This window comes from Thunnus thynnus, chromosome 11 (genome assembly GCF_963924715.1).
Source record: "Thunnus thynnus chromosome 11, fThuThy2.1, whole genome shotgun sequence".
Taxonomy (NCBI): domain Eukaryota; kingdom Metazoa; phylum Chordata; class Actinopteri; order Scombriformes; family Scombridae; genus Thunnus; species Thunnus thynnus.
The window spans coordinates 19,518,939-19,534,375 of NC_089527.1; the positions used below are offsets into that span (position 1 = coordinate 19,518,939).

The 15,437-nt window shown below is 36.7% G+C and overlaps 2 protein-coding genes across 2 annotated transcripts; both read right to left on the reverse strand.

Annotated features, from left to right (window-relative positions):
* Positions 1–1,726: 1,726 nt before the first annotated feature.
* On the reverse strand, positions 1,727–7,773 carry casp10 (caspase 10, apoptosis-related cysteine peptidase). The gene is made up of 11 exons (XM_067603611.1): positions 7,533–7,773; positions 6,149–6,431; positions 5,884–5,989; positions 5,427–5,562; positions 5,018–5,091; positions 4,847–4,895; positions 4,273–4,371; positions 4,012–4,118; positions 3,758–3,878; positions 3,129–3,645; positions 1,727–2,468 (listed from the first exon to the last, which is right to left on the reverse strand). The coding sequence occupies exons 2-11, from the start codon at positions 6,421–6,423 to the stop codon at positions 2,306–2,308; spliced, it is 1,647 nt and encodes a 548-aa protein (XP_067459712.1). The 5' UTR covers positions 6,424–6,431; positions 7,533–7,773; the 3' UTR covers positions 1,727–2,305.
* Positions 7,774–9,500: 1,727 nt separating this feature from the next.
* Positions 9,501–15,311, reverse strand: LOC137192127 (protein FAM237A-like). Its single transcript, XM_067602642.1, has 2 exons — positions 13,672–15,311; positions 9,501–10,582 (listed from the first exon to the last, which is right to left on the reverse strand). The coding sequence occupies exons 1-2, from the start codon at positions 14,054–14,056 to the stop codon at positions 10,467–10,469; spliced, it is 501 nt and encodes a 166-aa protein (XP_067458743.1). The 5' UTR covers positions 14,057–15,311; the 3' UTR covers positions 9,501–10,466.
* Between the last annotated feature and the right edge of the window lie 126 nt (positions 15,312–15,437).

Consider the following 15,437-nt stretch of genomic DNA (forward strand, 5'->3'; position numbering starts at 1 on the left):
ACCTTCCAGAACCCACCCTCTCCTTCACAGAAGAAACAGAACAGTTATACATAAATAATATCACTAATTTTATACATTTCTCACACTCAGTCCAGTCCAAACAAAGAGGGAGAAAAGTCTGAAGGCCTCTGAAGGAGCGGTGGAAAATGGCAGCTAGGGACACAGAATCAGACCGCAAACAGAAACATAATCTGACAGTAACATTCCCAGCTGTCAGGATGTGTTCCCCCTGCTATGATGGATAAATCTGGGGACATCAGGGTGAAAATCACAGGACTTACCTTTTGTGGGGAAACAAGTCAGCAGTGTGAATTTGACAGATGTGTGAGCTTCCTTTCATGTTGAACACAGGGGGAACAGTACCTGACAGTAACATTCTCAGCTCCTCAGGATGTGTTTTCCCTGCTATGACTGTTTTTTGCCCTTTTCCTAGTAAATTGCAGTGAAAGTGTACTTGTTGGGACAGAAAACCATGAGATATAGTTTACCCTAACAGCTGAACTAAAGTGGACAACAGAGCATATAAAATCACAGTTATGTGAATGAGCACATGTTTTTCTTCCAACAGTCTATAAAATTCAAAATGAAAACTGTCTCTTACAAATACAATATTATTTATTGATAGAAATAACAGTAGTTGGTTGTGTTAATAAAGACATAAAAAACACAAGCAACATGGGTTCTGTTATCCCATTTTAAAAATATAAATAGTCATGAAATTTGCCTTTCATTTCTAGAATATAACATTCTACAGATAAAACTTGCTAAAAAAAAAAAGTTAGTTTTGGACCTTAGCACTCTCCACAGTACCTCAGTGGTACAAACACAGCATCTCGGGGGCGAGCTTTATGTGAACATGTGCTGCCTTATGTGTTTGGACAGGGGTGTGACCACCAACAAGCTGCTGTGGCTGTAGAGACCCGGAGATATTGCTGTACACTGGAAGTCCCCCTCCCTCCTCCTGCATTATTGTGCTACGGGAGTTTGTGTACCTTTGCAAAGCACCAGGCCAGCCACTGTTTTCTACTGTTATTTTACCTTTGTTTGTTTGTTTGTTTCATTCCCACTCCCCTCCCACTGGCTGTTTGCTTGCTGGGTCCTCTGCCACATTATATTGGCATTCAAGGTTTACCTTTAGTAGGCTCGGCCAGGCTTTAGCTGCTAGGCACCTATTGTATGTTATATTTCAAGATGAAGATTTCATTTAATGAAAGTTGCTTTCCTCTCTTCTTCGCGCTGACATACTTCCTGCTTTCTGTGGTGGGACTGGTCTATCTGACACTTTGTAGTGGTGTGTATACTTAACCCCGACACTGCATGGTATTTCATTATGGGTATTGTAGATAATACGAGTGAGTGAGTTAATGCAGATCAAAAGTTCTGAGTCAGAGGTAACACCTTCACATTACTTGTAATGTCTTAACAACAGTTCAAAAGCCAAAGATATTATTGAGAATTATGTAAAACAATGAAATCCTCACATTTGAGGAACTAAAAACAGCAAATATTTGTCATTTTGCTTAATAAAGGGCTTCAGTTAGTTATCATGGATGCTGAAGATTTCTTTTCTATCAATTAACTAGCACTAGCAACATATTAATAGATCCACATTTTTAACTTTCATGCAAATTTGTGGCATTATGGTTAATTAAGCGTACTCACACAGAACAGCTGCATTGAAGATTCAGCAAGTTATAAATGAATAAAGTTCAAATTTTCTCAACGGTGCTTTGTAAGAGTTTATTGTTTGATTGACAGAAAATTTATTTCTTGAGCTGTTTTTGTGACAGCCGTATCTATACAGTGACATTAAATGACTGAATTAAAATAATGCAATAACATTCGGAGGATATAAAAGCTACTGTGCTGGTGGTACCAGGAATCAATATCCAAGTATAAAGTAGAAGTATAGAAGATTAAATAGAAAAAATAATGAGCTGGATGTTTCAAATGTTACATCAAACTTAATGTGCATGATCAGCAGATCAATTTTGGTAATGCTGGTGTGGAGGAAGTGATCAGGCAGGTATAACAGACTTACACGAAGCGATAAAATCATTTTGTGACAAAGTCATCTTAACTCAAGCTCCACTTATAAGCCTTTTGTGAGTTTTCAACCAGATATCACAGTCTTCATCAGCAAATGGAGCTAGCTCAGGTGTCATCATAAAAATATTGCAAAACACATTTGATTAATGCTTTATAACAACAAATTGTAAACAATGGATGAAAGATTGCAACACTTCAGGTCACTCAGGGATCATCTGTTGTTCAGGTCGATCAAACAGGTGGCAGGTGATTGTTTTCAGGGCTGCAGGCTGGGAGGAGGGGCGCTGGGGATCGGAAAGACCACTTTGTTCCTGAGTGTGAAGGCTGGCTGAGGCATCTGCTTTTTTTCACCGGTGATATCAGTCCTCTGGCTAACGTCTGCGTTCACTTTTGTCAGGACAGACACAATGTCGGACCCACTGGGAAAAATAAAACACATTGTGTGAGATGGTGAACTAAAAAGCTACTAACTATAGTTATAATTAATTATTCTCTGATCCAAATGTATCATACATAATTGAAGTAACTAAAATTTTAGGTGGAAGTATTCAAATAATTTGGTTAGGTAAAATTAGCAATACCACATGATAAAAATACTTATCAGAAAATTTAACTTAAGTAAAGAAGTATTTGCAACAAAATGTGCTTAAGATATAAAAAGCAAAAATACTCATTATGCAGAATGGTCCCTGTCAGTGTTACATTATTATATTATTGGATCATTATCATTAATGTATAATTGATATGTGAGCTGTACTTTAATATTGTAGTTGGTTGAGTTCGAGCTAAATTTAATTACGTCATATACTGTTGGGTAGTTTAATCTGTAACAATGCATCACATTTAATAAACTGATCAACTCGATCTGTTGAATTAATGTAGTGAAGAAAAAAGTGCATTATTTCCCTCTGAAATGTAGAGGAGTAGATGTATAAAGTAGCATAAAATGAAAATGCTATATAAAGTGCAAGCACCCCAAAATTGTATTGAAGTACAGTACTAGAGTAAATTAATTAATTTACTTTCTACCACTGACTAAAATCCACATCATCTTATAGCTGGTATTTTGTTTGTATTACCTGGGTACCATACGAACAAGGTTTTGGCACAATGACTGAATGAACCACGTGCCATGCTTCCTCTCTCTAAACGAGACAAAAGACGGAACAGTGGCCACTCCCAGCAGGAAATCTGCATTACATGGGATGGAAATTTTAGGTTCTGGTTGCCTTATGGTTAGAGACGGTTGTTGGTTCGATCTCTGGGCCGTAGGGCCATCAGACTCGATGTAGACAGCTGCCTGCTCTTGGGTGCCCTGGCAGGCCTGGATGAAAAACAGCTTAGGTTTTGTAACCAAGGAGGAGCACCGAGATCCATTGAAAGGTTCCATCAGCTCCTTGAGTTCAACGGTGAGGCCATCCACGCCATACACACTTTGTTCCAGACCATGGCTAAGAACGCAGCATACCAGGCAGTCCATCTGACTATGGTTTCTTCTGGCAAGCTCCTGGATAACAGACAGCATGTCCTCCCTCTTACAGTCTCTCCGTATCTCTACCTCAAAGCCCAGCCACTCAAACACAGCATTCAGATTTCCTGGAAGAGACGCAGATACGTGTAAATACATGCAAATATGCTGCAGTATGTCCACACATGGAGTAGGGCTTGAATACTGTTTTCCTTTATGATCAGAATTAGTCAAACTTACTTTCATCAATTATGGTCCCCTCCCGCCTTCTGAGAGCCACTTTGGATTTAGAGAAGTTGTAGTTGTTTATTATCAAGCAGATACCTCTCTTTGCTGAATTCATTCGATACGTTCCCAAATCCTACAGAGATAAATCAATGACCCGGAGTAAATGAAAACGGATTGTAATGTGTAATGTGCTTTATGCATCATGTACATCTTTTGCTAGATAATACATGTAATTATGTAAAATAAAAAAAGAAATAATCAGACACCTCATTGTTTGTGTTTGCAGTCTGAAACTGTATGTGGCGAAAGGTCTTCGGTTTAGCGGAAGTCTTGTCTTCTTGAGACAGCGATATTTCTATAGCATCACTTCTCGCTATGGGACAGATAATCACAGGGTGGAAGGTGGAGGGGCAATGATTTTAGGCAAAGATGAAGTCCAAAAAATTATATTTGAATATTTACAGTTTCTTTTAAGTTCTGTTATTTCATTTAACTCATAGATTACCACAGAAAATACTTATAATGACCTTCTGAGGAGTCGTAGTTGCTTGTTCTGGTGCTTAATTCTCTCAGTCCATGTGACAGGTCCTCACAGTCATCTCCACCATGTACCACATTTGTAAGATCTAAGAAAGTGATAAAAGAGGGTTCAGAAGAAATACATCCACTGTACTGTACTTAAAAATATGTTCCAGTTGTAAAACAACCAACCCAAAGAATTGCCAACAGCTGAAATTCTTCAGAAAAGAAGGAAAACGTGTATTAGGATCATAGTTCTCCATAAAATGTTTAAAAATACAACATCAGTGTGTTCAGTGTGAGTGTGTTAACATGTGCATCAGTGTAGCATTTTTATAGTTTTACAATTCTAGATGTTTTAATTATTATAATATAAAAATGAACCCATTTTTACAAAATGATTACTGTCATAAAGATAAGTCATAAAATGGGTGAGTCATTGGATGGATGAGTCAAGTCGTGACTTTGTCATCAAAATAAGCAACATTTTTCTAACCGCGTAGCCAGTGTAAAGGACTAAAAGCCCTCAAATTAACCAGATACAGAGATATGACCAGGTATACAGAGTATTCGCTACAGTACCTGATATTTCACCTGAAGCAGTACTTTCACTATTGAAAGATTGAGGGACCTGATAAAAAATAATAAAAACAGAACATATATTAGATTGACTGTAGTAAAAAGAATAAAGAATAAAAGAAGAATAAAGTGTCAGTAACTCAGAGGAATTCAACACAATATCAAAGAACATACTTGGTTTTGTTCAGAAGGATATGACACAGACATCGGTTCACCCGTCTCTTGGGCTATAGGGCCGCTGAACCTCTCTGTAGTTTAAAATGATAATAATAAAACAAAAGTTAAGTGATTTACAGACAGATTCATCAGAAAATATTAAAATTGCATGGAAATGAAATCTTAATTATACTCAGTAAGAAAGACAAAAACTATTACAGCATTGTCATCCTCAGCTTACACCATCTACCCTAGTCCTTGCCTCCCCACCTTCAAGTCTGTGTGTGAGTGTGAGTGTACTGTACATCTTGCAGGCCCTGTCAAGTGATCACCACTCCCCGTCTGCACAGTTTAATCTCTGTTTCCGCTCTTCCTGCTTCAACCTGCTCTGCTCCTGGTGGTTCAGTGTAAAGTTTCTGTAGCTTACCCTGCACTTCTTCAAACCGGTTGATCTTTTCTTTCAATATGGGACAGACAGACTCGATTATGTTCTTCAGTACACTTAAATTAGTGCTGTTGATGAGGTCCTTGTGCTCCATTTCCTGGAAGACTTCCAGTGTAGTCTGAAAAATGAGCAAATTACACTTAATTTTAGCATGAGGCACTTAAAAAATAATAACAATTGACTTTATGCAGCAGAAGCTAGCAGATTCCACATTTAGGTGATATAATTAACTTCTTTTTAAGAATATTAACCATAGTATGACATTGTAATACTATCATAAAATACAATTTGTATGTGTGATATGTATATAAAGGACAGAAACTGCAGCATCTAACTCTTCTCTGGCTTCAGAAGATGAACTTCTACATGATTTTCATGGCATGTGAACTTCTGTTTTCACTGCAAACTACAAACATTGAAATTCTGAAGAAGCACTCACAACATTTTCATCCAGTTTTCTGCGCGGGAGCTGTTTGTTCAACAAGAACTTCACCTGTTTCAAGTCTTCATCAGTAATGTCCTCTGAAAGGTCGTAAAGCAGCTTCCTGGAATTACAGATAAATACAAAACAGATTTTCAGTGTTTCCAGGAGGTCTGATCCCAGATTGGACATAGATTCATTTACTCTACATTTAATGGTAAATGGCTGCATTTATATGTATTTTCTCTGAACTAAGTCATGCTTAATAAGGTGGGCAGCCCACCTGTAAGGAGAGATAAGGCTCTCGGTTGTAGATACATTGAGACCGAGGTCACGGACCAGACGGGTGCGTTGGATTATCAGGAGAAGCTCGGTCAGCAGATGTGGTTGCTCAGGTGATAGGCGGTCTTGATCTGTCAAACGGGAGAAGATGTCGCTGGCCAACTCCACTGAGGTTGTGCTTCGTCCCAAGAGGTCAGTGCAAAGAAATGCTAAAGCTTTTACCTCGTCCTTACTAAGGGCCTTGCCTGCATCTAATAGCAGCTTCTGGAAATCCATTTCCTGCACTAAAAGTGAGATACAGATATTTAGTTTTTCATTAGTGAAAAATTTAAATTTGAGAGTGCACTGTGAAGTAGATAATTCCTCTGTTTCCGAGCCCTTCATAGCTCATTATATGTATATACCCTCTTCCAAAAACATGGTGACATAACAATGTTAATAAAACTGGATGACATTCTGTAGATGCTTGTGTGATTTTTTTTTTTTTTAATCCCTTAACCAATTTCTCTACATGTTGCAGCTGGTTTAATAATGGTTAGTGCCTCTATATGTGTGTGAAAGAGAACATGTCAATGAGTTACAGTTGATAAGAAAATCGTTTTAGAGCCTACAAAGGAAAAAAAATCTCATAAAAGGACAAAAATAAAGTCTTATTGTCGGGGTGGACTTTACCATTAGTAAAGGTAGGCCTGGGGCCCAAAACAGCTATAGATTTATTATGATGTTTACATATGAAAAGTATTGAATTATGTTACTATTCTAACTCATTGTACCCTCAATAATGTACAAAAGGCCCCAAAGCACTTTTAAAAAAAATGTGACTGTATATTTCTACTTAAGAGGAAAACATTTTAGTATTACATTTACCTGACAGATCACAAAATATAACAATTAAAATATGATACATTATTATTGATTAAACTATCCAGCATTATATCAGAATTAAAAGCTCCAGCTTGAAAAGATGTTAGTAAATTTAAGTAGGCCTACATTGTGCTAATAATTCCTCTCTTTCACTCTTCACTTTATGTAAAAATTTGAATGTATGACTTTTACAGTATTTTTACTGTGCTTTATTAATAGTTTTACTTTAGAAAAACGTTTTGAGTACTTTCTCTACAAGTGCCAATACCAACATTTAGTTAGAGAAAAGTTGAAAATAAAGGGAGACAGAGTTTGCCTTGGGCCTCCTAATCATGAAATCCGCCCCTGCTTATTAAAGATAATCACAACAGCAGGCGCTATTTAATATATAACAATATGACCTGCCATCACATGATCACTTCAACACACTACAGCTGCCCCACAGTCACTGATTTTCTGATTGATTTGACCATTTCAACAGATTTTTATACTTAAACTAAACACGACTTGCGCAATCCTACCTGTTCAGAGACGATCAGGTTTTCAGCAGGTCCGACTGAAGAGAATACTTGTTGCTAACTTCAACATACTCGATTTACTGCAAGCTGCAGAGTACTGACATGTGTTGTTTTATATCCGAAAATACGAACTTCACAGAGACACAGGGATTGCGGTTCATGTCAAAACAAATCCACAAACAAGGAAGTAGAAATTGAAAGAAAAGTTAAGGAGAGGGTGCGACCTGTGAACCAGAGATGTGCATCGGACCTGTTTGACGCATATGCCCATATTTGGATGTTAATCAAAGATTGAAACGTATCCTGACTGGAGAATAAATCGCACTCGTCATTTTGGAAATAACCTCTAGGTTTATAGATTTATTGGTAACATAAAGTTAAAACCAGCATTCCATAAAAGCAGCTTAATAATCCAAATGGGTGCAATGAGCTTTGTTTGAATCACGATGTTCAATATGTGGTCTAGGCAAACAGCCTGATGTGTGCTTGAACTTGTCATAGACTCATGGTTTTGGTTTTGTTTTCATTTTATATTAATGTATGTTCTTTGACGGGTTAATGTGTGCTGGTTTGTGATTAAGAGGTATTGTGTTTTCAGGGTTTTGGTTTTCTTTTTGCTCTGTTTTTCCCTCCACACCTGCACTGCATCAGTCCCTTCAGCTTTGCCCTGCTCCCTGTGTTTCCCTCAGCCAATCAGCTCCCAGCCTGCCTTGTTGTTTTACTACTTCAGGTTGTATTTTAGTCTTGGTTTCAGTTTTGTTGGATCCTCTGTTCTGTTTGTTCAGTCCGCTCTGTTTGCAGTCTGTTTCAGTTTTGCTTCTACATTTCAGTCTGTTCAGTTTCTTCAGTCTTGTCCTGTGTTCAGTTTTACTCAGCTCAGCCAGCTTTTTGTTTTTGCCTGCACAGTCCCAAAATAAAGAACTTTTTAATTAATCAGCCTCGATCAGCCTGCAGTCTCTGCTTTTGGTTCCGCCTGTTCCTCTAATCATAACAGAACTGAGGTCATGACAGTTCAAGTATGATTATTATGTAATTTTTATAACTGTAAGTTACTCAAAATGAAAAATGAAAATGAAATGTTCTGTTCAACACTGAGGTCAAATTTGGTTCAGATAAGATTTCCAAGTCCTGGCTGCCAGACAAAATGTAATTTATTTTAACTCTATTTTAACTCAAATAAAAGACACTTCTCACTAATACTTATCGATACGTTCATTAATTGTGTTATTTTACCAAATTGATAACTGGCGATGATAGACAAGTTGAATCAAATATTGTGCTGAACTAACATATGGTACTACATGTAGTGTGGTTTTAAGATTATTTTGCTATTGCCACCTATTGCAAAATAAGGCGTATTACAGGTCATCATTTCCTAGAAGTTTCCTGGAAAGAACAAGGCTGTCTGGAACACATTTCGGCCTAAAAAGGAAGAGAAGCAGCTGTTGAAGGAAATTCTCCATTTAAACTCAAGTAAATACATGTATGTCATTATTCATTTATTTTTGGAAACTTAATTCTTGCTAAATGTTGAACTTTATGCTGCCTGTAAACAAATTTCACATTTTTTATGTTCAGCTGATCTACTGTGCTCTGACTAAAAGTCTCTTGTGGTTACACAGCCAATAATTAGAATCAGTGAATGTAAATGTAAATTATCTTTATTTGACCTGTAATTAATATCACATTACAGGAAAATGTTTGGGAAAGGTATTAGGAAATTATTAGACAATTATTATGAAATAAAACTAGACTTGTAAATGAATGAATGTGATTTATTTTCTTTCTCTTACTGTAATATAAATTAAATAATAGTCTGACCTTGTGTGGGTTTTGGTTAAATTTTAATACCAACATTTGGTTTGTGGGCCAAAACTGTGCCACATATCAACCCCAAAACAAGCCAAAAATCTACGTCATAGTCAGGCTGCTCATTCACTTTATTTGTTTTTTTAGAAATCTGCTGGCAGATGGTGGACTGAATAGTCAAGAAAATACAATTTACAGCCATGATACATTAATTCATTGTACTTAAAATTAACTAACAAACAAACACACAAACACAATGATTTTGACAAGAATTGTCCAAACATCATCACATAATACAGTAATATATGATTATGGCTACAAAAACATGGCTTGGTGTGCAGGTTTATGTCATAATCAAACATAAAGGCAAATCAAACATAGTTCAAATGTTAAATCATCATTTTAAATTTGTGTACAAGGTGTATTAATGTGCAGGTAAGCACAACAAACTAGCTCTTTATGCAACATTAATAGTTAAAGGACCAGTGTGTAGGATTTAGTGGCATCTAGTGGTGAAATAGCAAATTGAAACCAACTGAAAAACTCAAAAGGCCCTCTCTAAAGCCAGTGCTTGGTTTGTCCATTCTGGGCTACTGTAGAAACATGGTGGGCTCTGTGGAAGAGGACCTGCTCCCTCTGTAGATATTAAGGGGTCATTCTAAGGTAACAAAAACAATTACACACTAATAACAACATTCTTATGAATATTATTTTCCATTTCTGCCAATAGATCCCCCTAAATCTTACATATTGGTCCTTTACCTCTCGTAGGGGAAAGAATTAAACAAACTGCTTCTTTTCTTTGAAAGTGTAATAATACACTTGTCCTGATACAGAATTAAATAAAATAAAATAATGCAGTCAGATGAGGCCTGCACTCTGCATGGTATTTTCATTTATCAGGACACCTCATTGTGCTTTACAGATATTATACTGATGCCACACACACACATACACACAAACAATAACATATGTTCATGACAATGTCAATAAAACTCACTATTGGCAACAACACATATCCTCCATGTTCCTGTAGCAATGATTACAGTGAAATAGTCTGTTTTTTTTAGTTGGGAAGTAAATCATGAATAAAGTCTATCAACAACAGAGTGTCACTGATTATTTGTGTTAGTGAGTGTTTGGTTTTGGTTTGGTCTTCAGGGTCTTGATGTGACCGCTGCGTCTCACTCTGACGCTGAGCCACGCCCACAGATATGCCCCCGAGCTGTTGAACTTGAAGGACTCTGTGTGGAGGACACACACACACACACACACACACACACACACACACACACACACACACACACACACACACACACACAAAGGCTAAGCATGGTACAGCATTGATGGTACAACAACATTTATACATTCAGCCACATCTACAAAAACTTTTGGGCATCATACTGTATATTGTTAACTTCTTAATGCAGTATTGTGCCTCCAGCTCTCTTTATTGATTCAAAATTGTACTAAAACACAGATAAAATATTCATGAAAGGACTGTAGTCGAGGGAAGTACCAGTCCTGCTGTGGGATGAGTTGTACAATCTGTAGAATGAATGAGGTGATACTTAATTCCTTGATGAGCCCAAAGCAGCTCCACAGGGTTCATCTATGCAATGTGGCGTCCCAGATTCTTCACCTTTTTAATTTTGTTTAATCTAGGTCCTCTTTCTTCAGCCCTCTTAAAGCAGCTTTGGCAACAGTAATAAGGTTAAAGGTGAATTCAGTAAAAAAAAAAAAACGTCACACATTCCCGAAAGAAGCAGAGCTCATCCTGGTTAAATGAACAACTGTGGAATTTAATGAAACGGAGGGACCACACCTTGAAAACCACACTCAGCATCTACATGATAAAGTTGTAAACGAATTGAGAAAGAAAAAAGCAAATTGCTTAATTGATCTTATAAATGATGCTAAAGGGAACAGCAGGCAAACATGGGAAAACATCAATAGAGTTCTAAAGAAAGACAGAAACAAAGGAGGTAAAGGGATTACAAGTTTAGGGGATTTTAACTCAAGACAAAGTCCTGATTTCTTCTGTGTTTAGTAATTATTTTATAGATTCAGTTCAAGATCTGGCATGAGATTTTGTTTTATGAAGTAAGGTCACTATACCACTAAATTATAATCTCCCTGTTTTTAACATTTGTCAGAGTCCTCCATAATCAAAATCTTGAGCCAGTTTAAAAGCTTGAAGACCAAAGATGTTTTTGACTGTGTTTTCTCGCAGTTATCTCTAAAGTAATTGAAAGACTAATTTGTGACCAAATTAGCCCATCTAAACCATTTCCCACTGCATATTCTGCAGTTTGGATTCGATAACATCATTCCACAGAGACAGCAAATTGCTATTTTATTGAACAAATTAAATCCAGCCGTGATAGGGGAAGTGTTGTTGATGCTGTTTTCCTTGATTTTAAAAAGGTTTTTGATACATCCAATCAAGTTCTTTTAACCAAACTGTCAAAGTTCAATTTCTCTACTCATGCATTATTTGGTACCAAATTTAGGAAAACTGCTTTCAGACAATCAGCATTTTCAGTCAGAGCAGCAGTTAAATGAAACTCAGAGACTTCCCGCCCGTATCAGAGAATACACAAGCTTCAGTATTTTAAAACAACACTTACAACATGGCTCAAGACAAACCAGTCATGTGATCACTGATCTAAACCTTTTTAAGGAACCAAATGTTTTCCAATGCAGACAATATGTAATGTATATTTTATATGATTTTTTATATGTGATGTCTTGTTTGTAAAGTTTGCTAATTGTATTGTCTTTAATTGTTTATATTGTACTGTATTGTTTGTAATATCAGCTATATAACTAACTCTGGCCCAACAGTTGTGTCGTGCATGACTGCTGTTAAATAGACTACTAAACTAAACTAAACTAAACTTCAGAGAGGGACCTGAAGCAGCGTTTCATCAGACCTGGCCTTTGACCCCAACATTTTCAGAGGCCTTGTTGCTGTCATCAGTAATAGACTACCACTCATACAAAAGCAAAGACCTGGTGTTGGTGTGAAGCTGGTCGATTACTTTTGCTTCATGATATTTGCGGCAGAGATGAGAGCAAGGCTGAATTTGTGATTTGAGAGCACAAAAGACATCATTTAAAAGTTTTTAATGGCTGTACACAATTACTGACTTGAGTTCTTCTACTAAAATATATATATTTAAGAAAATATATGTTTATACTGTAGATATATATATTCTATCATTACATAATGACATATCTGATGTTTTGCGCCACTTTTATTACAATAAATGCGGCAAAAAATAAAAAATAAATTAAGTGGGTGAATTTCATATGTTGTGTAGGATAGAATTTGAAATGCTGCAATTAAAGATTCAGGTTGTGTGTAAATATTAAAGAAAACCAAACCAGTTGATTTTGACCTTTAGGATACTGGATAATCATTAACAGTTATTTAATTAAACTATTTCCTCTGACTGTTAATATTACTTAAACAAACCTTTAGAAGAAATTAGATTAGAGAACAGATTTAGTTGTTGGCTAGTGTTAGTGACTGTAGTCACTTAGTCACTCTTAAGATGTCAGACAATATGTCACTATATGCTGAAAATTGTTTTATAAAAAGGTAATTGATAAGTAATTTATAAAAGTAATTGATAAATTGTGTATTTAAAGATTATAGTTGGATAGTTGGATCCAATCTGACCAGTCTTCCAGTCTTCTCTGCTACCAGTGGTGGAAGTTTCCAGATCCTTCAGTACCAGAAATATTATCAAAAAAAATGTTCTAGTACAATGTAAAGTAAAAGTAAAAGTATTCTCAGCATGCAGCAAAATGGCTCTGGTGAATATTATATTATACAGTATATCATATTAAAAAGTTGTGCCTACAGGATTAGTTCCTTTAACTACTTATACAGTATACTGTTGGATAATTGTATCTATCGCCCACCAATGCATTATATATTATGAACTAATCACAAGTTTTTAATGTAAAATCTTCATCTGTGCATAGCTAGTAATAATAGCTGTCAAAAGTAAAAGAGTATAGAGTAGCATACAATGGAAATACTCAAGTGTAGTGCTTCTAAGTTGTACTTAAGAACAGTTCTTGAGTAAATGTGCTTAATTACTTCACCACTGTAGCCTACCGACCAAAAACGGATTAATTATTTGTGTTTTAACTACTGGAAAAGTTCATAAAACGTCTGAATTACAAATTACAAATAAAATAAGGAAAGAAACATAGACAGCAATGCGATAGTCCCACATTTACATGAGCCTCTCCTAACTGCGTGTGTGCGTGTATGCGTGCGTGCGTGTGTGTGTGCGTGCGTGTGTTGGACTCTTACTGTCAGTGATGAGGGAGTGTACCGCGGTGATGTGTCTCCTCCCTAGGCCGTGACTCCTGGACAGCACGCAGTCCACGTAAATGTCCCAGAAGAGCCGGGCCAGGTCCCAGAACAGCTCCGTGTGTTTGTTGTTGTCTGAAGACCTTAGAAACACCATCAGGTCCCAGAAGGCGGGCACTGTGTCAGCGATCCTCGGGGAGCGCATCTCGAGCAGCAGAGCCGAGGAGGAGTCCCAGCACTGCGGGTTCGCCCGGTGGGCCGTCAGCGGGTCCACCTGGCCCGGCTTCTGGCCCTGCAGCGGCGCGGCACACATGCAGCTCAGCACAAACACTGTGGCCGCAGGTATGTTCAGAAGCCGCGGGACCATCTGCACAGGGCAAAACATACCACATTTAAGCTGTTTCTACCACTGAATCATCAATTAAGTTCAATTAACAAGTTGATTAAGCTACATTTGATTATTTAGCTCGTTTAGCAGCTTAGTTAACACTCTGAAAACACCTCTCAAAACATTTTCTTTGCAATTTAACTGCTTGATGTTACCTAGATTGCATTCCAGGCTACATCTGCAAACTAATATCTCAGTCTGTGTAAGTCTTATTGCTGGCTAATAAATAAATATTACACTGAATAGTGGCATATAGTCCTAATAAGTAACAGTTACTAACCAGAAAAAAAAACATAATATAGGCCTAAATTTAAATAATACTATAAACGTAATCAAAATGCAATACAACTAGAATATCTTCCAATAAAAGACTACTTACCACTAAAGCTGGGCCGACTACCAAGACTATAGTGTTGATTGGAGTTTGGTAAGTATATGTTGGGTCTTAATTGACGTCAGTGCCTCCCTCCTTTGCAGGCAGTGTTAGCCCACCGCTTGTCACGTATATCAATCATGTTTTTTTCAATAATATATGCAGCTTTATCTTAAGAAAAAAAAATGCAGCTCTTATCAGAATAACATTAGAATAATGAACCTGCATTGTACAAAAAGTGCAATGTACGCAGGTGAATTGTCCCTTGAAAGGGTACAAATTATTTTTTATTATTGTGCTGTAAAGGTTTGTCCAGCAAACACTGATCAGTCTGGTCATCAGGAGAAAATAGCTCCTAGCTGGCTCTTCCAGCTCATAACTGATCAATAGTGAGAGCTTCCCTGCAATCATACTTTTCAAAAATAATAAAATTTAAGAAACCAGATTTCTACTTTTCACAGATGAAAACTCTGCTGTATTTTACGTTAATATTATTGATACTACAGAGACAAACTAGCCATATGAGTGGTCCACTTGATTAAAGGATAGGTTCATATTTTTAAGTCAGTCTCAATTAAATTTAACATGTCTGTTGGGCTGCAACTAACAATTAATTTAATTATCAATTAATGTTTTTCTTGATTCATTTTTTGCTCAATTAAATGTTGGAACTTAGTGAAGAGTCCTTGGAGCCCAAGTTGACATCTTCAAATAGCTGTTTTAGTCCAACCAACAGTAAAATCTAAAGATATTCAATGTACTATAATGAAAGTCAAGGAAAAGCAGCAAGGTCTCACATTTTAGAAGTGCTTAAAAATTTACATAAGAAATTAATTGTAAACAATTAATTGCTGGTTTCTAACATCTCCCAGACTGATCGTTGTGCTGGATGACATCAAATCAGTCCTCTGGCAGTGAATTTTTTGTATGATCAAAAGACTTTTGACTTCTTTGCATTAAGAAAACCAGATTGTTTGTGGTGCAAATAAAGAAAATAAATCATTT